Consider the following 22,512-nt stretch of genomic DNA (forward strand, 5'->3'; position numbering starts at 1 on the left):
TGTCGCATGACTGTTTTAAAATCCCAGTAGATACCCAGACTGAAAAAGTATCAATGATTAAATTTGAACCGGTAAAGTAGAAACAGATTATTTTTTAAAATTTGGAATTTTACCTCGTGTTCTCTCTTTCAGACTGCAAACTTTGCAAATCCAGTGTACGACACCATGTACAATACTGGTGCAGCAGGGGCCACCACAAGTGAGGAGAAGAAAGGGCTGTTACAGAAGGAAAAGTTTAAAGATCCTCTCTTGGACAATAAAGAAACTCTGTAGTATGAACTACGGTTAAAGCTCAGTTTTCGGTAATCCACAACAGAGAGCAAGGGAATCCTGAAGCAAAATTTGTTTCATCCTTGACGAAGAAATGAAAAAAAACAAAAATTAAGGAACACAAGCTGGAGGCTTAATCCCACTTTTTTTGTGATTGTCAAGTGTAGCTTTATTTCTCGAGAATATTTTTTTCCAGCCATCAAGCGAATGTAATTAGGAAGAGAATACAACAGGAGAATATTCTTTCAATAGAAATACACTTCAGATAATGCAGGTGAACTTTTGACCGAAGATCGAGGTACGTTTGTATGGAATGTTTCCATAGGGAAGCATAGAGGTGTAAATATTTTTTTTTCTTCCTAACCCTCCCTCCCCTGGTTGAAAAGTACTCGCGAAGAAGTAACTCAGCAGGGGTGCTCTCACTGCAGTGATGAAGCTAGTCAAGAAACGTGCCACGTAACCAAACTTCTTTTTTTTTTTTTTTTTTGTCTTAAGTAGAGAAAGAGGAGTTAGTGCCAAATCAGATCGTACGAGGGATATCCAACTGCAACAAATTTTTGGTGCCAATCTTTTTTAATGCTCTCCACAAAATGACAGGCTGTTTGTCCAGCCCAGTGAAGATTTATTTCAGAAAATATATATGTACACAGTTTTTAATGCAGCTCAATTTTTTTTTTGCAATGTTTTAAATAATACTTGTTGAAACTTCATTATTCCATTAATGACAAAATGTGAAAGGAAGAAAAAAGTGTTTGTCATATTGTGATTTCATATTGATCTATGTCAAAGTTCCAGCTTGGACATCATGTTCCATATTTACATGCTAATGCATTTTTAAACAGTTACATTTTGTGAGCATTTGAGCTTTTTACTATATGTGTGTGTGGGTGCATGTGTGTCTCATTTCTAATATTTTTGTGGTTTTCTTTGTTTTAATAATGGAATACCAAAAACATAACGCATTTTATACATAGCGTAACGTATTCAGTTCTTTTATGCTGGACACTGTGATTGACAGTTTAATGTGATTGAAGGAACACCAATAAGCATTAATTTTTTTCGGTTCAATTTTTCATTCTGTATAAACCAGATCTGATTAAGTGCCCTTGAAATAACTTACATATTTTTCATTCATTACATTTTCAAATATTTTTTTTATTTACACACACTTTTGCGTGCTATACAGGTACATTCTTCATCCTACGAGTTTTGTGATCGTTGGTCAGGAAATTACAAAGGTTACAAATAACTTTTTAACTTGTGAATATTTAATGAAGATGTGGTTGTGAATCTTATTTTCTGTTTTTAAATATCAGCTCTGCTTCCAGTGATAAAAGTTTCAGGTGAATGCAAGGAAGTGCGAAAGGTAAGGTTGTGAAAAAAATAGATTTCAAAAAATTGGAAGTTTTTCTTTCATGTAAATTTAAAATAATCTCAATGGTTGTTAGTTTTGCTAGTCAGTCAACCACTGTGATTTCAAGACTATTTTGTTGTGAAGTCCTGGAAATAATTTGCTTGTTACAATTTTATGTGAAGCAGCTCGATTGGTTGTATTTGCCATGCTACTTGTGTTGTAAATAGTTGCAGGCAGAATAATTCAGAGTGAAAGCTGTAAATTATGAACTAGTGCTCAGCTACCAGATTTGCAATCTTCATACATTGGCTAGAAATGAGTGTTTTTATTTATGGTGGATGGAAGAGGTGTGATAAAAATCAAAAAATGTTATTTAGTTTTATTACCATAAATCTACATTTATTAAAATACCCCTCTTGCTCTTATAAAGATAAAAACAATAGTGTTCAGCCAGTGTCATAGCTTTTAGAATTATTTCATTTTCTGCCAAATAGTTACTCCATTAATTTGTTTTAATGTGAACGGTTTGTATGTTGATTTGCCTGTGTGCATGTACGTGTTTCTCAAGTACAGAAATTACACAACTTTACTTTGTATTTAGTGCTGAAATGCACAATGTAGTCCAGTAAAAACTGTAACTTTGTTCACTTGATGTCCTAGCGGAATTTTGAACTATGTGTACTATGTTGTATAATGAAAACTGTATGCAGAAAGGAATTTGAACCTTTCTGGGAAATCTTGCCAATGTCCATGACAGGAAGCTATCCCTCCTGTACTCATTTGTGTGTTTTTCACTTTCATGTGTAGAGAAACAAATTTTTATGTATGTACTTGGTAATATTTTTTAGCCTCAGTAAGGTAGGTACTTCTTGAGTGGAGCTTTAGTTGCTGTTAGTGAGAAACAAGGAGTATGAATAAGTAGGCGTTTTTGTTATTCAAACTCATTCAAATGAGATTTTTTTTGTTACTGGCACTCAGATCTCCATTCTGTTCTATTTGCCACAAAGATGCTGCAAGACAGCAGCTGGGGATGTGACATATTTTTGTACATAATACAGCATTCGCCTGTCTATGTGGTACCTTGTGATCGAAGATATTTTGTACATGAAACTTATGGTGGAATTAAAACAAGCATCAATTCATCCATATAGCTATTTCATTTGCAGGAGTGATTGCTTGTTATATGCATTGAAACCTCTCTCTTCAGAAACCCCAGAACCAAGTTCTGGTCATTGGTAGTTGCTGCCACCTGATGATGGAAATGTGAACTAAGTACCAGTTGTTGGTAGGTGCTGTTACCTGGTGGTAGAAACCCAAACTAAGTAAAAGTTGTTGGTAGGTGCTGCCACCTGGTAGGGGAACTTTGAACTAGATATCAGTTGTTGGTAGGTGCTGCCATCCGGTAGGGTAACCCTGAACTAAGTCTTGGTTGTTTCCGATTTTTGCACCAGGTGGTAGCATTTACCAAGTTTCATATTAAAGTGGGGAGCTCCAATTTTTCTAGCAGCCAACCTGGAGTTTGCTTTCTTTTCAGTGGATAATGTTCAATTTTGCAGGCAGTTAAATATAGACATGGGAAACTCAAATAAGGTTGTTGCCCATCTTGCAACATTAGCTTTATGAATACAGCAGCCAAAATACAATATATCTGCACTAATCCTGTCCCTAGACGTAGACAAGATTATCAGGGTCACTACGAAAGATTTGAGATACATAACAATTAAGATAAAATAATTTTCATTACTGCATTTTCTCAAAGTACTCGCCACAACATTCTATGCACTTTTGCATTCTTGTAAATCATTTTTGAAAACAGTTTTCCTACTCATTTTCATCGAGTGCTGTAAGTTCACATTCATAGGCATAAACTACTGCTTCAGAGCTGAAGAACCTTCCACGCATGGGGCCAGGTCATGACTGTAAGGTGGATGTCATACGTTTAACCTCTGTGGACTCTAGAAAGTGAATGGTGATGTTGGCTGTGGGCAGATGCATTGTCATGGTGCAAGAGGATCTCTCAGTCCTGTTCTTGAAGCTTGTTGGAAACTTCTGGTAGGCAAACTATTGTGTACCACTGAGCAGTAACAGTCTTTTGATACTCCAAAGGAACAGATGTGACATGGCCGTTTTTGGAGAAGAAAATTGCCACCATAATTTTCTTTGACACTTCGGGGCCGATTCACTGTTGTTGGTGGAATGCCGTTGGGAAAAAAATGCACTGTCGACTGACACTTACTCTCTGAATCAAACTGGTAAATCCAGGTTTCATCACCAGTCAAGATGTCAGAAATGCCTCTCGAGTTGCCTCTGGCCAGCATTTCTTCGCACCATTTCATATGAACAAGCTTTTGCTCATCTGTCAACATGTGAGGCACCCATCGGGATGCAACTTTCCTGATTCGTAAAATAATCGTGCAGGAATCTTGGGACACTGAAGTGGCACTACAGATTGGATCGCCAGCAATGTCCTTAAAAATCACTGGATTGTTTTCGCGAACAATTTTTCCCACAAAGGCAATGGCCGGATGCCCGCTCCTCTCCCATATCCTTCTAACGAGTTTCGACCTCGTTTAAATTCTCAAAACCACCGAAAAATTGTCGCACGGGAAGGAGCAAGGTCCCAAAAAGCCTGTTGCGATCGCTCAATCATTTAATTAACCCACTTTTAAAATCAGAGAAAGTCATTGCACGAAAGTGCCCTCTTTCCAGCTCCATATCTGCAGGCATCTGACGCTGCAAGGACGGAAACAAACGAAACCCTCCGAGCAACCATAACACAGCCAGTCTCAAAACTTTCGTAGCGACCCTCGAATAAAGTTTCCCAAATGGATGTCATAGATGACACTATATTTGGAAAAGAAAGAAGAAAAAAATCACTTGTGCACTTTTCCATGGAGCAGCTACAAGATAAAACAAGAAACACAGCAAAAACCATGCATTAGAAAACTTCCAGGAATGTTTTAATTTGTATGTTACTCTTAAGTCTCCTGTTTAATTTTGTTCAAAATCTGAATATGAGGTCTACATCTGAGCAGCTAGTTTTACAAGGGTGATAGGACAGCATCTAGTAACATGCATATGTGAATGATAGATTGTTCTCCTTCCACATCGATTGTCAATAAACAGAGTGAAATCCAGTTTTATGTTCAACTATGAAAGACAAACATGGTCTTGTAGCCTGCCAATGACACTCCTGGAATTTTTCTAAGAAAATGAATACATAAAAATGTTACATTCTACAATTTGTTCTTACCAATTGAGAGTTAAGTTCATTCCAAGGTCAGAAGAGGTAAATAATTAAATAGGAATGTAGTGTAATTTAAATGACAATATTTATGCATGCTTTTATGAATACTCTACTCTCACTGTGTAAAAGAAACTTGTTCGATATACTTGACAGTACATCGGATCCAACGCCTAGAAAAAAAAAGATGCGAGAATAATAAAAATATCCCATATAGCAAAAACACATGTCCCTTTTAACAGTAATCTAACCTGGGAATATATATGTTCAGGAATTATTTCTGTTATTTTTCAGTCCACTTTTAACATATTCACTGTCATTTATTGATTACAATGAACTACATTATAAACGTTTCAACGTGTATGTTTAAATGTACAGTGTTATTTTTTTTAACATGCTGGTCTTGTGTTTCAAATTTGCATACAGCAGAAAAAATATTAATTGACCTATTACAAGATATTTTAAAGTTGGTGCCTTATAATTTAAGTAGGAATTCATGTACAAGGATAAACAATACTCTTTACACACACATTTATATCTTCAAGCACTTCAATGTACATATTGCACGTATGCAGAGGGGGAAATGGCCATTGATGTCTGTACAGGTACTAAATAGTTAAGATAAAACACCTAGCACAAGACTAGGTATTCATATCTTTCAAAGGAACTTTCTAAGTTTACTCTGAAAGAACACCTTTCACCATTACTTAAGGAACCTTCTTTTTCATACACCATTCTAAAAAACCTTAAAGCATTGCTTCCCAAATTCACGGTTTCATGATTTTGTTACAATTGTTTTTCCTGAAAGAATTCAGAGCTTAACTATTATTACCATGAACAAGTAAATAAGACCGGCATGGATTTTCTTTTTGGTAGCAAAGAGAATTTTAATTATGATAGGCTTGTTCTGGAAGACAGAAGCTGTAAGAGTTTAGCAAACAAATACCGTATTTACTCATGTATAATGTGCACTTTTTTTGCAAAATTTTTGCCCCCCAAAACTATGGTGCGTATTATGCACAGAATAATTCGGACAGCCATCATGACACCATGTAAGTTTTCACTATGCCACTGCATATAACAGGTGCAAATACAAATTAGCAGGTTGGATTTCTCTAGTAATAATAATTTTAAAAAAGATAAACACTATAAAAGTGAAATGGGCATTTTCCATGATCTTTCACTTTGTAACGGAACGTTTTGCAACACCAAGAAAAACTGTGCTATTCTAGCAGAATTCGAGTATGCACCTCCCATCAGATGGGATGTGTATCAGCGGTATTTGTCGGGTGAGAAATAATAGAAAATAACAGTGTGCTGCAAATCCATAACATAAGTTTGATCTCACTTCTACTACAGAATGAACAAGGTGGTTACAGAAGTAAAAGTTTTTGGGATACTACACCTGCTGCAAAATGACTTTGGACCTCATAACAAAAGCACAAAAAACTACATCTTTATCACAGGCCGGAGGCTAAGTCCCGAATCATTGACTTGTTGATAAAAGCAAGAGAATTGGTAGAATTAATTGTTCTATCATTAAAGATATTTTCAGTCGAGTAGCCAATCGATAGAGGCACATATTTTTGGTAAATAAAAAAGCAAAATTTCGGTACAAAAACGGAGTGAATTTCGGGTTCAAAAGCGGTAAATAAAATCAAATATCGGTGTTATAGCGGTGAAAAATTGGATGAAAAGTGGTATATAAAAAGACATTTTGGATTTAAAATTGTGAATATAATCCAAAATTTGATTTAAAAACTACACTTATTCCACAGAATTAACATTTCACTTCTAATAGCACATTTATGTAGTTATCAGAGTATTAAGTTTATTTCTGTGTAAAGGAGTCCACTTTTGCTTCTCCAATATTAACAGCAGAATTAACAAATTTTCCGGGAATTGCATAACTCTCAGGATAATTCCGACCTCAGAGGGTGTCGCGGTGGTGAATAAACCATGAATTTCGTGTTTGAGTTAATTTCGCTTTTTGCAGTTCATTTCGCATTATTTCGTGACAAAACATGGTCACAAAATGCATCTCTCACCTTTCAAAAACCTGAAAAATTAACACTACAATGTGTTTTTTCAAATTTCGTTTTTTTGTCAAAAACTAAATATGCATGCCCCTACCAATCGATATCTGGGCTCTGAAGGCCACCATCTTGAAAATAATCCGTCATATTTGATATTTTTGGATTTGATATATCTCTGGAACGGTGTCTCCTATCAACATCTGGTTTTCTCTGAAATGTTCCAAATAGTGTAAACTTTCATAATAAATCAATAAATCTATTTTTGAAAAATAAGAAATAGAAGTTTTTCAGAAAGCCTTAATTAATAATTATCAAACCAAACAATGGCATTTTCTATTTTGTAAGATTACTTAGTGTTTGTTAGAAGTCTTTAGATGAACTGAACCCCTATTTTTTCTAGATTTATAAATTTACCTTAAATAACATTTTAAGAGAAATACAATTTACAAACAAGTAAACATAATTTTTGAAAAAAGAATCATTGTTAAGACTTTCAACTCGCAGTTATTCTCATAAAATGTTTTGTAGTTTTTCTGAAAAACTTATTTTTCAAAAATAATTTATTGATTTATTATGAAAGTTTACACTATTTGGAACATTTCGGAGAAAACCGGACGTTGATAGGAGAGACAGTTCCAGAGATATATCAAATCAAATATGGTGGATTATTTTAAAGATGGCGGCTGTTGGGGCGCAGATATCGATTGGCTACTAGACTGAAAATATCTTTAATGATGGAACAATTAATCCTACCAAGCTTTTTACTTTTATCAACAAGTCAATGATTCGGGACTTGGCCTCTGGCCTATACTGAAGATGTAATTTTTTGTGCTTTGTTAGGTCCAAAGTAATTTTGCGGCAGGTGTAAATACAGTGGAGGGAGAAGGGGAGGTGGCATGGGTTGCTGACTCATTGTATACACAAGATGATATTCTCCTCTTGATATGCAATAGCAACAGCTTTACTAAGGAAGCCATTTCTCGAACCTGAATTGTACTGCGCATTATATATAAGATATAATTGTTTTTCACTTTTCCCCATCAAAAAGCAGTGTGCATTACACATGCATAAATACGATAGTTTTTTTTTTTCTTTTCGCTAAGTATTTATTATTGTGCGCTGCTCCCAAATAAAACAAACTGGAAGTGCTAGGCCAGCAACTGTAAAACAGACACTGAATGCTACAGCTTGAGTAGGAAACAAAGCTTTAAGTTCAAAACTCACCATAAATTTATTCTCTCTCTTTTTTTTTTATCCATTCAATAAATTACATAGTAATTAAAAAACTACTCCGAGCAGCATTCATTCCATTCCTTGCAATGGTCAACAATAATTACTTTTCCTAGTAAACTTCTTACAAGCTCCACGTATCACAATAAAACCAAAAATGCAAATATGGCAATTGATACAATACCTCGTCAAAGAATTTATACAAGCTAAAAATGCATATTATTTATGATATTCAGAAAATTAATATTACATAATATCGTGCATTGCTCATGCCGATTCACGTCAAATAAATTTACTAGGTCAAAATTATATTCTGCCATGGATGTTCATTAACTGCATGCACTTACAATTCTTTCTGCGAGTTAAAGGTACTTAATTGTATCTTATATTTTACCAATACCAGAACTAAAACTGAGTATAACTTAAAATAGATTTTTGTAATTTACAGCAATGTAGCATTTGCAATTGGAGATTCTCGTATCAGGGTTGCTACGATTTTTTGATTATGAAATTTCCCGACATTTTCAATTTATCCAGTCCAAAAATGAAATTTTTCCAGACATGTTTATCATCATGATGTTTGCTTTTGAACCTTGTATCAATTAAATAATAAGCAAAATATTTAGCACTGATGTGCAGCCAGTGGACATTTAATTCCTCATACCCTGCGCCAGTTTTTCAAAAGCAAATTTCATCCCAAATGCACAAAACACGTCATATTCGAAGATCACGATGTCATGACTGATACCGCATAAAATCAATAATTACTCTGTTAAAATGCCCAGGGGTCCCAGGTTTGAATCCCAGCCTAGGCATGGATGTTTGTGAGAGTCCATTCATCAATTTCATCGTGTCATCCCCATCTTCACAAATTAGTCAAAAGTTGTACAAAAAGTGATGTAAAATAAAATAAAGCAAATCAATCAATCAATTGGTTAAACTGAATCTCCAAGGGCTAAAAACTGCAAATTTTTTCACTTTCTAGTGGATTTTCTACACAACAATTTTTTTTCAAGATTCCATGTGCTTACAAACGTAAAGATATTTGGAAAGATTTGGTGGAAATAATGAATCCAAGAATCTAGACCAGATATTGAATGAATGTAGAACTGAAATTGGAAGGAACCATAATTTTGTACCAGACTGATCTTAAGGACAAGGGAAATAAGTTTCTGAACTGAACCTTTTTAGGGAGTGGAATCACAAAAACAGAGTAGGGAAATTGAAATGAACCACTTGTACATTTTGCAACTACTTCGCTTGCAGGCTCTAAAATGCATGTATATTCCAAATGATCTGCAAAATTCTAAATTTGCTGACATTTCATGGTTTTCCAGATGCATAGCAACCCTGCTTATTAATATTTCTTCCCTTAATAATAAAAAAATGAACGAAATCTTACATTTTTTTTAACCTGACACAATCAAACTTTTTGCTTACAACTTACACTATCATTTCCGTAACAAAAATTACGATTTGACAATGTTGCACCAATATCACTCAGATGTAACTTAGGTAAAATACATTTGAAAAAACAATGTATCACACATTCACTGAAATTTTTTCGCCTTGTGATGACTTGCCACTGACTACTGAACCAGAGCAATGCAAAAATTGGTGCTTTTTTAAAGTACATATTACATGCAATCGTGGGAGGAAATAACATGTTTCACAACCTACAAAGATCAATTGATCTTTGCTGAAAGACGTAGACTTCACAAACAAACTCCCCACCTTCCCTCTAAATTTATACAGTAAAACCTGTCTATCCCGGAACATGATGGTTCCGAGCAAAATTTTCCGTCTTAACAGTTTTCCTTCTTATACTGGGTTGACTTCAAATAAATGGAAATGAACCACTTGTACATTTTGCAACTACTTCGCTTGCAGGCTCTAAAATGCATGTATATTCCAAATGATCTGCAAAATTCTAAATTTGCTGACATTTCATGGTTTTCCAGATGCATAGCAACCCTGCTTATTAATATTTCTTCCCTTAATAATAAAAAAATGAACGAAATCTTACATTTTTTTTAACCTGACACAATCAAACTTTTTGCTTACAACTTACACTATCATTTCCGTAACAAAAATTACGATTTGACAATGTTGCACCAATATCACTCAGATGTAACTTAGGTAAAATACATTTGAAAAAACAATGTATCACACATTCACTGAAATTTTTTCGCCTTGTGATGACTTGCCACTGACTACTGAACCAGAGCAATGCAAAAATTGGTGCTTTTTTAAAGTACATATTACATGCAATCGTGGGAGGAAATAACATGTTTCACAACCTACAAAGATCAATTGATCTTTGCTGAAAGACGTAGACTTCACAAACAAACTCCCCACCTTCCCTCTAAATTTATACAGTAAAACCTGTCTATCCCGGAACATGATGGTTCCGAGCAAAATTTTCCGTCTTAACAGTTTTCCTTCTTATACTGGGTTGACTTTAAATACAGTATAGAGCGCTGCAGGAAATAATGGAAAGACAGATTTACATTTCGCATTACTTATAATGTAGAGTACTAATGCATGTACGTACATGAATAAAAATGTGATACAGTTGCAATAAGCATAGCAGAGACTACAATTATGTAACTACACAACATGTAGGTACACTTTTTACAGTATTGTAAGAACGTACAGTACGTACTTATGTATCTTTTCAAACCCGGGACCCCTGGCGTCGTAGCGCGATGTGCAAAGAGGGAAAGAGAAAGCTTGAAAGATGGAATAAGAGAGGTGAAGAAAAATTGAGATAAAAGTGAAGAAAGAAACAAAGAGAGAGAACAAGAAAAATAGAAAGATGACGAAAGAACAGAGGAGAAATAGACAAAGAAAGGTGGAGAAAGAGGGTAAGAGATGAAAGAAAGAAACAGAATCGTAACAGCTATGAGTATTGTAGCGCATTCTTTCATATCGACAATGTTACCGATAAGCAAGTGGCAACAGAGGCATGTTCCACTTACAGTATTGCATTGTTTTCTTGCGAGCGAAAAAAATCAAGGAAGAAATTTCCATCTTATGAATAAAAACATCTTGTTGGTCTTTAAATGGTGTTCCGTTTCCGCCTTAAGCAGGTCATTTTCAGGTATAAAATCGATCCGTTCTGGGGACTTTTTCCGTATTTACAGGTTTCCTTCTTATAGAGGTTCCGGGATATGCAGTTTTTACTGTATTTTCTTCCTTCGCTTTTAAGAAACTCTTTTCACATTTAAGACTTATTGCTCACGTAGCTATTTTAAGAATTCGTTAAAGAGTATTTTCAGTTGTTACAACACAATTTTACAACATTTACATGTAGAGGCATGTGCTTATAAATTGCCAGAGTTCTGAACTAAACCAATTATGTTCCTTTCACATTTCATCTTTATGTACAATTATGATTATCCTGTACTGGTTGAAAAATCAAATTTCAAATAAAAACAAAATTTCACTTCCTACATAAATTACAAATGTGTAGAAATACCTACTTCTCATCAAGAGCCGAACCAATGTTAGTAAACGAAGAGCAGTTCTGAAAAAAAAAAGTCAAATGTCCCTTAGGAGTGAATTCTAAATAAAACAGAATTTTTGTAATTTCAGACTAAGAATTTCTAAGTTGCATGAAAGATACTTGAAAATTACAATTACAAATATTACTAAGAAATAAATACCACATTACATACAATTTTAGATTTCAACCAGTACAGAAAATCACCAATCATTACCTGGCTTTCCATACAGATATCACTTAAATCCAAGTATGAAAACAAACATTCAACTCAGCAGTTTGTCACCAAAAGAAGCATATTAAAAATAATACATCAGCAAACAGTCAATGATTGAATGCTTATAACAACTTGACAAAGATATCCATACAATATCTATTTACAGAATAAGTACAAATGCTCAAATCAACATGATATCTACGACAATTAGATATGTTTGTGACAGATAGGCCTTGTGACTGCCAATGGATCACAGTGTTAATATAAATATTTTTAAGCTTATGTACACAAACAATCCAAGCACAGATAAATCCTCATTCAATTCTTCCTTGCACATAAAATCAAGCCAAAAATTTAATGGTAAAAAAAGTACAAGAGAATGATAAAATATTTATTTTCCTGACCACAATTAACATAGTATATTCAAATATATGTTGTTTGCTTCTACGAACTAAGACATGCTTTAAAGAATAAAAGGAGACATTTATTTAATGAAAATTTCGAATATCTTCAAAAATTTCAGAGGGGAAGTAAGAATGACCTCAAGGCAGTATTGATTGTTGACAAACCGATGGATCTGCCCACAGATTTGTAATAAATAAGTCAAGTTTATCAGGAACTTAGAATGTGGTGAAATAATGCACCCCAAAATTACATAAGGAGATACAAATTCAGTTTTAAGGTTTGGATTTCAGGCAAGATAACCCACAAACAAAAAGGCATTTTATATACTAAGTAATCAATGAATTTTCAGAAAATAAGATCTACAAAGAGCAAGACAAATAGAAATAAGAAATACGGCACAGGAAAACACATTTTGCTACACGTAAAATAAAAAGAAACTAAAGAAAGTATTTGTAATCACATAAACTTTCATTTATGGATGATAGGGGACACTTTTCTACCGATAATTTAAATTCTGGGGTAATAAACAAGGAACATAGAAATTTCTTGAAGATCAGATTATGAATAAAATCTCTTTAGAAACTTACGATCATGTTTGGGGAAATAGAAGTTCCTAATGCATTTGCAATAAGCATTCTGCATAGCTCAGTTGGTAAGTGTGTTCAAATCTCCTTCAGAAAACTTAATTTTTTTTGGACACGTGTGTGTGTGTGTGTATTTGTTGAGGAGTTCCAAAGAGTAATCAAATGAGCATTCTAAGTAGCTCGGTCAGTTTGGGTGTTGCTTCAGAATCTAAAGGTCGTGGGTTAAAATCCACTTCAGGGAACATCGCTATTTCCTGTCGTTCTCTTCCATCCACTTTGCCCGACTCGCCCTCCTCCCTTTCCGCTGGTCTATGTGAGCCCCATACTTCAGGCCCCACTGCCCTTTGTGGCACTTCACTTCTCCTGGGGTGATCTCTAGGGGTTTGGGCCTGGGTTGGGGGGGGGGGTTGAGGCAACACCCGAACTGACTTGAGGTACAAGGAGTGTTGTTTGTTAGTTCATACATTTGCTACTAGATGGCATGAGCATTCACTTTTGAAACTACAGTGTTCCAACATTTCCTAACAGATGGCTCTCTCAATTTTCCACCTCTCCCAAAACATAGTTCATACAATTGCCAATAGGTGGCAGTGCATTACTTTTCATAGTTTCTCAAATTATAATTTGTGGGGCATAAAATTTTTTTCAATGCACATGAAATAACATTTATCTAATTTTTATGAATTTTTGTGCATGTGAAAAATTTTCATGATTTAATTACGTAAAAAAAAAACCTGCCTTTTTCTTTTTACACCAATCTATTAAAATTTATTGATCAGTTTGTGATAAACTGCATTATGACTATCCTACCATTAACCTGTTTAGCTTGTGTATCTGAATAAAAATAATTACACTGAATCCAAACCTTGTACCTCCTCCTATAGGTGCACATAGGATTGAAGACTAACGGTGTTAACAATGGAAGTCCCAAAATAAAATAGGAGACAGAATGGTTTCAAAAACCATATTAGAATCACCTGTGCAGAGAAGAGACTTAGGATGAATTTTGTGGACAAGCAAAGGAAGGTTATTGGATAGATTTTTATTTGTGGTGAATAAGTAGAAGCCAGAAAAATCCATAGAAATCTTTATTTTAGGTACGGAACAGTAATTAAAGATGAATAAAACACAAAAGAAGTCTCACTCAAACTTTTATTAAGTCATTACTGTACGATTGGGAATGAATGGGACAAGAATCAAAGTTGTAATGGAAATCGGCAACATTCAAGATTATATAAGTAGGTGAAAATAACAGAACTTCACTGAACTTTTAAAGTGGATGACTGAGGCAGGATCTAAAGGACACTAATTCAATTATTGGAGAGAAATATGCAAAAATAGGCCATTAAAATATTTTACAACAAATTTCAAAATCAGGAACAAATTACGGAATTATTATTCATTGAGAAGGTAGTTCTACAGAAACTCAAAAGTGTAAAGATAGGTCAAAATTTGTTATGAACAAGAAGATGGATTTTTGAAGAATTTGGAGTTGCTACAAACAAAGCTGAAAGTTAAATCAAGGAAGATATACCATACAAATTGTAGGTTGGAATATCAAAAACTAATAAATAATATTGCATTATGGAACAAAACAAAATACAATGACTTAATTTTTGATTGATTTGTTGTTTTAAGTCCACTTTATGCACAGTAAGGCTAATGGGGACTGGACCTACAGTTTAAAGTGGGATCCAAGCCACTTGTGCCTCCACCAGGTATTGAACCCAGTGATTACAAGGCAACAATGCTACCACTGCACCATCGGGGAGGCCCTACAATGACTTAAGTAGAACACATCAGAACAAAGAATGTGAAATAAACTTGTCGATGATAAATCAGTTCAAGGTTTCAATGGATATACAAAATATGCAATTGTATAAAAAAGAATGCTTTACTGTTTACAACAAATTGCATTTATATTTAAACAATGACTTATGATAATCCATGCATTGGAAATTTTCATTATTTTTCATTACTTAAAATTTCAAAGTGGCATGATTTGCAAAATTTAATATATATGCACCAAATAATTTAAAATATAATAATTCAATATGTAACAAAGGGGAAGTCACATGTTTGTCTCCTTTTTTTCTCTCAAGCCAGAGTTTTGCGAAGTTCATTTAATGCTCAGATCTCTAGTGGGTCTTAATTCTAAACTGACTGGCAAAAAGCACTTACATCAAGAAATGTAATTTTACAGCAGACTTTTGTTTATGTTTATTCTTTTAATAGCAAACATGTTTGATCATCACTGTTAGAATCTTTACACATGCCCAATATAAAATTATACGTATAATGCTTGCTTTCGTCTAAGTCACACTGAATCAATTAAAGAAACAGAAAATTATAGTTGTGACTTATGTGCCTTAGAATTGTACACTCCTGTTCACGTAAAGTGGCACATTTTATAAGGTTGGACAGTTGAAGTCTGTGCTACTTTATCTGAACAGGAGTGTTTCTTAACAACCACTTCATGGCTGCTACAAAGGTACTGGGTTCAATTCCTATCTATGGAATGGAGGATGTATTCCATTTGTAGTTTCATCTCCATCATAAGAAGGTAGTAAAGAAATAGAAAATATAGTTGCCTCTACAGGGAACTGAATCCTTGTGTAAGTAATTAACATTTAGCACAATTGCCAAATGCAGCATATGATTGTCTAAAGTGGGATCTTAAAGTTTTAGCCTAAAATTTGCACAATTTGCCATATTGTGGACACTTTTTCTTTTAAAAAATCACACTCTCTTGGAAAAATATAATACAATGATCTTACGAGGATTGCTGATCAATGTAATAAAATAAACAAATTCTACTTTCCATGCAATGAAAAGGAATGGAATATTTAATTTAGTCAAGATAGCACATGCTCATGCTAGAAAAAGGTTCTGGAAAAATCTAGAATTCTTACTGAAAAAGATGAAAATTTCAATGAACATTCATGATTGTCTTATAACCAAAATATTAGAAATTTTCATTATGTATATCTTGATTCAGTTACCAGTACTCCACAAAACGTAAAAGAAGAAATATATACGAATCATCTATGGGAAAAGCTTACAATGTAATAGTTTGAGTATAATGGCAAAAAATTTACATATTATAATATGTGTGATGTGTGCAGATACAGACAAAATCGAAACAAAGACAAATACAATTAATTTGAGGTTACAAAATCTGTTATCTGTTTATGCTGTTAAGTTTGCAGAAAAATATTCAATGTACAGCCAACTTTTGATTCTACAACCCTTCATGGGTTCCCAGGAAAAGTGTAGTTATTGAGATTGGGACTGATCATCCTGACCCATCCTTGATCAAAAATTTCATGAAAATTGTAATTAGAGCATTTTTGAATGGCTCTCATGGTAGAATTAAACACTGCATCAATTAAATAATTATTTATTTTAATATTGATTGATTTGGTTCATTTTACTTAGCATTTCTGCCACTTTTGACTAATCACAAAGATGAGGATGAGTGATGATATGTGAAATTGATGAAGAGACATTCACAAAGAATGACCAGGCTGGGATTCGAACCAGAAACCCCTGGTATTGTAGCATGCCGTGAATTTATTTTAATAGAAATATATCTTGTGCTTCAAATGAAACCCCACACGTGCAGATACGTCTAAAGAAAACGTCAAAGTTTTTAAAAACCAGAGCATGGGAACATAAAACCATGCAACGATTGACCTAATTTAACAAAAATAACTGTGTAAAAGTTATAGATGAAATTGTATACAAAGGAGCATCACAATGTTGTTAGTAACGGGCCTCCATGTGTATAAATTTGGGCCTGCCTCTCATCAATTTCTCATCTATTCATCCTCATTACTGTAATTAACTTCATGAGGTAGAAAATAAACTTAAAATAAGAAAAATATTGAATCTTTATAACCTGATATAGCAATCATCAGTAATAATGTTAATGAAGCACAGAATTTATATTCAGAAGTGCTCGTGCAGCCTACCAACTTCTATTGTCAAGGCATATTTTTCTGCACCCTTAAAATCAGCAATTTACTCTTCATACTTCTGTATCAATAAGCATAAATATAGGATAATGTAATGAATTTTACATTCGTTTTCTTCTGGTAATAACTACAAATTCAAACTGTGCACTATTATAAATCATGTTCCAGTGTATATTTCTTACTATATCTATCTGCATGTCAACCCAAACACATTTTTAAACATAAAAAGTGTTAGATGTGTGTGAGAGCAATACTACAGGATAAAAAGATGAATAGTTATTTTTTTATTCATCTGTGCATCTACAGTTTTGCACTGGCCTATTCAAAGGGAACACCAACATCCCTTCAAAGGAGCAAATAGTGAGCATGTGAAACAGAATATCACAAGATATGCATCGTTTCCGGAAAAATATTAACATTGTTACTTGCACTAAACTCTCTACATAAAAGCAAATTTTATTAAATATTCTTAAAAATCCCTTTCCATTTTTCAATGATTCACTCGTAATTTTACATGACAATCCAGTTATTCTCTTTTCATTTACAAGAACCTATGGTAAAAGGTGGCTCACCAGTATATATTATTTTCATTTCAACGGATAAAAATAGAAACTTAAGTCACAAAGAAACAGTACATTCAACTATATTAACAATATATGATAAAATTTCTTAGGCTGAGTCTACATTTGTTTATAAGAGACTAAAATTAACTTACAACATCAACAATATGGAAGAATGAGGTATCCTCTATTTTCTTTCACATAGAACATGCAATGAGTGACACAGATAAAACTGTTCTCTTTCTGTACATTTCACATAATTCGTTAAAATAAATAAAAAAACACTCATTATGGATCAATCAGTATTAACACCAAAGTTATTGAACATTATGTTTCTTAAAACAAATATTCTTAAACCATAAAGAAGTTTAAAATAATGCTATTTGTGGACCTAACATGGTTAAAAAACTAGAGCTACACAACATGGTTAGGCGATTTCTTATTATTCTAACATATTACACTGTACACTATTTCAATGGCTAACATTAATACCATGATTCCATCATGTTCATATGTATATATTTTTTGTAGGAAACAAGAACGTGCCAAATATTTTGGCAAAACTATAATAAAAACTATTTTTGCATAACATGTTTCACATGTTTGAAAAATCTATCACAATTGAGTTGAAGAATAATAAATAAAAGTTTTTATTTTAAATTTGTCCAATATATCATGTTTCTAGACTGCAAAAGAAGTTACTGAATTAATAAACAAATGAAAACAATTATCTACATGAATATAACAGGCACTTCGCTTTGTGTAATACAAATTGACTTTAATATAGCAATGGCAAAATACCTATGACATTTTTATCACTGTTTCACTTGCCCGCCAACACACACACACACAATATATGTACACGCACAGCCACATTCTTACATTCACAAGCATGCTTTTGCATGCCTCTATTTTACATGCCATATTTACAGCTTTATTAAAATAGCAACTCCTAAATGTATCTTGAAGGAATGTCATATTACTGCAAACATGAAATGCAAATAATTGACACCTAATATATCTATTTGTTTTTGGTATGTGCTTTTTAACAAGCAGAAGTGCATCACAAAATTGCGAACAAACAACATAGCTTAAAAATTAAAATAATAACCTTAGTTAACTTTTCATGAGTGGTCACCTGACACAGACAAGAGTGTTGCTATTCAACAATAAACTTCATATTATTTGACTGATTATCAACAAGACACATACACTACGATTCTCTTACCCTGTTTTATCTGCAATTGGGCATTCTTAGTCACCCCACCTGCTATATCTTTCTTAACAAACTTTCTTTCACAAGCATAATAAAGGAAAGATGATAATGTCAAACATTGTTTCTGGTTTCATACGTTGATGTGTTGGGTCCAAAACGTGCTGTGAGAAACGTTTAATATAAGCATATTTTCTCAGTGTTGCAAAGGGTGTTTTTCCAAATTTATTCATTGTAACTGTGATGCACCCGAAAATAGCCAACAGATACATTATGTAACTATATACTCTCTCTTTCATTCAACAAGCTCAAAAATTCAGATACAAGTCTACCACATTAAATTTGAGCATCCTTTCTATGTATAAGGAGCTATATCATAGTGATTATATACATATATATTACTCTCGCTAGTGGAGCAATTTCATACTCTATTAACCTACCTTCTATGGCATGTCGATTCCTTGTTATTTTGGGGGGAGTCTTATTGTCACAGTCATCAACCTCAACAGTGTGATCATCAACCAGATAACAAGCTAAAAATGAAACTTGAGCCATCTGGACGCAACACAGATCAACATAAAAACACTTCTGTATATTACCAGATAGCAGTCGCTGTACCGAATTCTTCTGTTCTATGCTAATGGTGTTCGCATCACGGAAAACTCAAGTGTGCTGTAGGTGTCCCCTCTTCTGTGACAACTACATTTTCATTATTTCACAGCTCATTTCTTACTAATATAGGAAGAAGGGGGAGGGGCAGGAAAATTCAATTATGTTTCCTATTTTGATATCTCATCACCATAGTGGGTCGATCTGGAAATTGACAAACCCTGGGTTTTTTCTGTAATCCCAGTATTTGTGGTTATAGTACCAAATCTCCTCCCCGGTTTCTGATTGAGTTTTGCTGGAAAAGGAAAAAATATATCTCACTACATATCTACTATTTTAACATATATTATTACTAGTGGATTGCATATTTTGCTTTTGAAATGTAAGCCACTGTAATGTGATTTTTCGGTGATTTTGAAAAGATATGGACACAAAATAACATGAAATAAACTCTTACAATGAGGAATTTACAGTTTATCTGTCAACAAATTTCTCTTCTAAGACTGAACCATCTTGAAAGTTATGCAAAACATCAATCAATTTTATGACACAATAGGAAACACAAAAATATACTTCTTTAAAAAGGGATATACTTTATAATAAATCCATCGACTTCAAGTAGATGATAATTATGAATATCAGGATGATTTTTATTGTATTTTATGTCATAAGTGCAAAGTTTTGAAATAAAATTTGATTTTACTGACCTCAATAACACTAAAATGTCATTTCACACTAAATTTGAACCCAAAATTCAGCCCATTTTTGTACAAAAATTTTCATTATGTACCACAAATGTGTGTGTCTAATCATTGCACACCAGACGTAAAGTAATCTGTTAACACAATACTTTCTAAAGATTAGATGATGAAGTAACAAAGCATTAAATATCTGGGAATCACAGCAGACAGGAACGAGGAATATACAGAGGATAGAGTAAATAAGTACATGAAGTGAGCGCGTGATTTGTAAGTGTGGATTTTTGTCTATTTGCCCTATCTATTCGTTAGCATTAAATCATGCACTTTAATATTTCAAATTTGTTTCACATTGTTTGTAGCCTGGAATGCATTTTTATAGGGCCTACAGATGCCTAAATTGAGGGTAGGGCCTTTTTTGCTTATTTCTGCTTTCATTAGCTACTTTGGATCTCTCCATGGCACACCGTCAAAGTATAAGATTATCTCTCATGGTTTGCAAGTGTTTTCTTCAATATCATCCAACTACCATTTATCATCGTAACCAAAAGTAACAGAAATAGAAATTTTCAAAAATTCAAATCAATAAGTGTGCAATTAAAAAAGTAATATACAATTCTTGTTCACTGCCTATTTTGGTGCATTTTTATTTTATAGTGCTTATGTGAGTTCCTATTTTACAAGTTTTTGTGCCTATAAATCTGCACCCTAGCAATTAGTGACAATGTGTCAAGTGCATCTGGAGAATAAAAAGGAATTTTAGATTGAATGAATGTTCTCGGGTTACCAGCCAGGTTAAATCAGCGTTAGCTTTCAACTGTCAAGCACTCATACATGGCTCTCGTCATCAGGGAATTCATTGTATGCACTCAATATGTTGGAGGCAAACACCTATTTATCCTGGCTGGTAACGCAAGAACACTTGTTTGAATCACATTGCCAGGAAAGCTACAATTCCTACAAGCATGTTTTGTGCTCTATTCATTCCTAACATGACATAGAAAACCAACCAAAACTTGTGTAAGTGACGAGAGAGTACAATTACTTGATCATTCTGCAAAAATATTAACATCTCTTGTATATGGTGACAAGAGTTTGGTAATTTCATCTGGCCCGGAAACAAAATGGCATATCATTGCCACAACCCAGGCATTCCCACTACGACATCTAATCCTTTTCAGCTACAATGGTACAGTTCTTGGAACTTTTTTACCACCCATGTATACATACTTGAGTAAGTTCTTGACATACATGATAAAGATTGTGTGAATTACTCATGAGTTAATATATATATAATATTAACTTACGTTTTGCGAGTATCGAGGTAACTCCTGCGACCAATCCTATATCCTAAACCTATGAAGAGTTCGGCGTGGCTATGATTTATACATAACCTAAACGTCAGCAGCCTGAGGAAGGAAGCAGTTGCGCCCGAAACGTCGCAGGAGTTACCTTGATACTCACAAAACGTAACTTAATATTATATATATAAGTTCTTGACACACTCTTCGGCTGAAATCTCTGAATGAAATCAGTACTTACTTGAACCAGTGTGTTTCATGAGGGATACCCTCCTGTTCCTTTCGTTTCCGCCTGTCCCTCTGTGCCTGTTCCAACTGAAGCTTCAAGTTTTCTGCCGCCTGAAGATGGCCTTCTTCTAGCAACCTAACATGACGATAAGCATATTAAAATAGAGTTACATGAATGTGCATAGAAATCACACTTGGCAAAAAGTAACAAGGAACGGATTACTTGACTGCTAGTGACACATCAATGTAACCTTTACAGGAACCTTTGAAGATCCAGTACTTTTAAAATAACAGTTTAAATTCAGATTATGTAATATTTTGCAAGCTATACAGGAGGGTGAACAAGTTTAGAATACTCAAAATGACCATGGAAATAAGTCTGAGATTAGAGAGAAATCATTTTACACATTTGAAACTTGCAATGAGAAATTATGTTGTTAAAATTAGGTAGCATAAGTGACCATGCTCATAAAGTGGTCCCTGCTCAAAGTTTTTCATTGTGGAAAACGATGCAGATGTGGAAAAGAAGTGTGGAAATACGGTATGTGCCAAAATATACAGTACTGAAACTCGCTCATCTCGAACGCACATGTGCATAGCTCCAGCAGCACATGTTCTCAGTAGTGAAAAGGAAGTTGTGTTGTGCAGTTGTCGTTGGAAATGGGTCTCTCGATGGAGGAAAAAATATTATTCGTCGAGTATTATTTCCGCTCATATGGAAGTGGTCGTAAGAGGGGACAGAGTTTGAAAAAGGTGGCAGAACAATTCCGAGAGAGATTAATAAGACTGCACCAAGTAACACAGTTATGTTGTCTATTGTTACAAAATTTCGCCATTCTGGTAGTACTGTCTCAAAGGAAGGGGAAGTCTGGTCGACCAATAACTGTTTCGACAAATGTGAATCACGCACATGTTCTCCACCAGGTGCTGCATTCGCCCTGATGGAGTCTACGACGAATGGCCTTGAAACTGAACATCAGCGATACATCTGTTCGCTGATTGTTTAAGGACATACGTGGATTTCAGAACCGGATACAGGTTGGACAAGGCTTGACAAAGCCAGATATGTGAGCCAGGATGG

General features: G+C 34.1%; 2 protein-coding genes across 9 annotated transcripts in view; one reads left to right on the forward strand and one right to left on the reverse strand.

The window, feature by feature from the left end:
- The window catches only part of LRP1 (LDL receptor protein 1), a 330,684-nt gene extending 327,914 nt beyond the window's left edge, over positions 1-2,770 (forward strand). For all 4 annotated transcript variants that reach the window (XM_083113424.1, XM_083113423.1, XM_083113425.1 and 1 more), the window contains one exon: positions 133-2,770. In XM_083113424.1, the coding sequence (XP_082969550.1) occupies positions 133-273 (141 nt within the window). In that variant the 3' untranslated portion in view covers positions 274-2,770. The remainder of the gene's footprint in view (positions 1-132) is intronic.
- A 5,251-nt stretch (positions 2,771-8,021) lies between these two features.
- The window catches only part of LOC145980017 (oxysterol-binding protein-related protein 6-like), a 99,727-nt gene continuing 85,236 nt past the window's right edge, over positions 8,022-22,512 (reverse strand). For all 5 annotated transcript variants that reach the window (XM_083112984.1, XM_083112986.1, XM_083112985.1 and 2 more), the window contains 2 exons: positions 21,445-21,567; positions 8,022-19,499 (listed from right to left, as the gene is read on the reverse strand). In XM_083112984.1, the coding sequence (XP_082969110.1) occupies positions 19,391-19,499; positions 21,445-21,567 (232 nt within the window). In that variant the 3' untranslated portion in view covers positions 8,022-19,390. The remainder of the gene's footprint in view (positions 19,500-21,444; positions 21,568-22,512) is intronic.

This window comes from Lepisma saccharinum, chromosome 27, assembly GCF_977018435.1.
Source record: "Lepisma saccharinum chromosome 27, izLepSacc3.1, whole genome shotgun sequence".
Classification (NCBI taxonomy): domain Eukaryota; kingdom Metazoa; phylum Arthropoda; class Insecta; order Zygentoma; family Lepismatidae; genus Lepisma; species Lepisma saccharinum.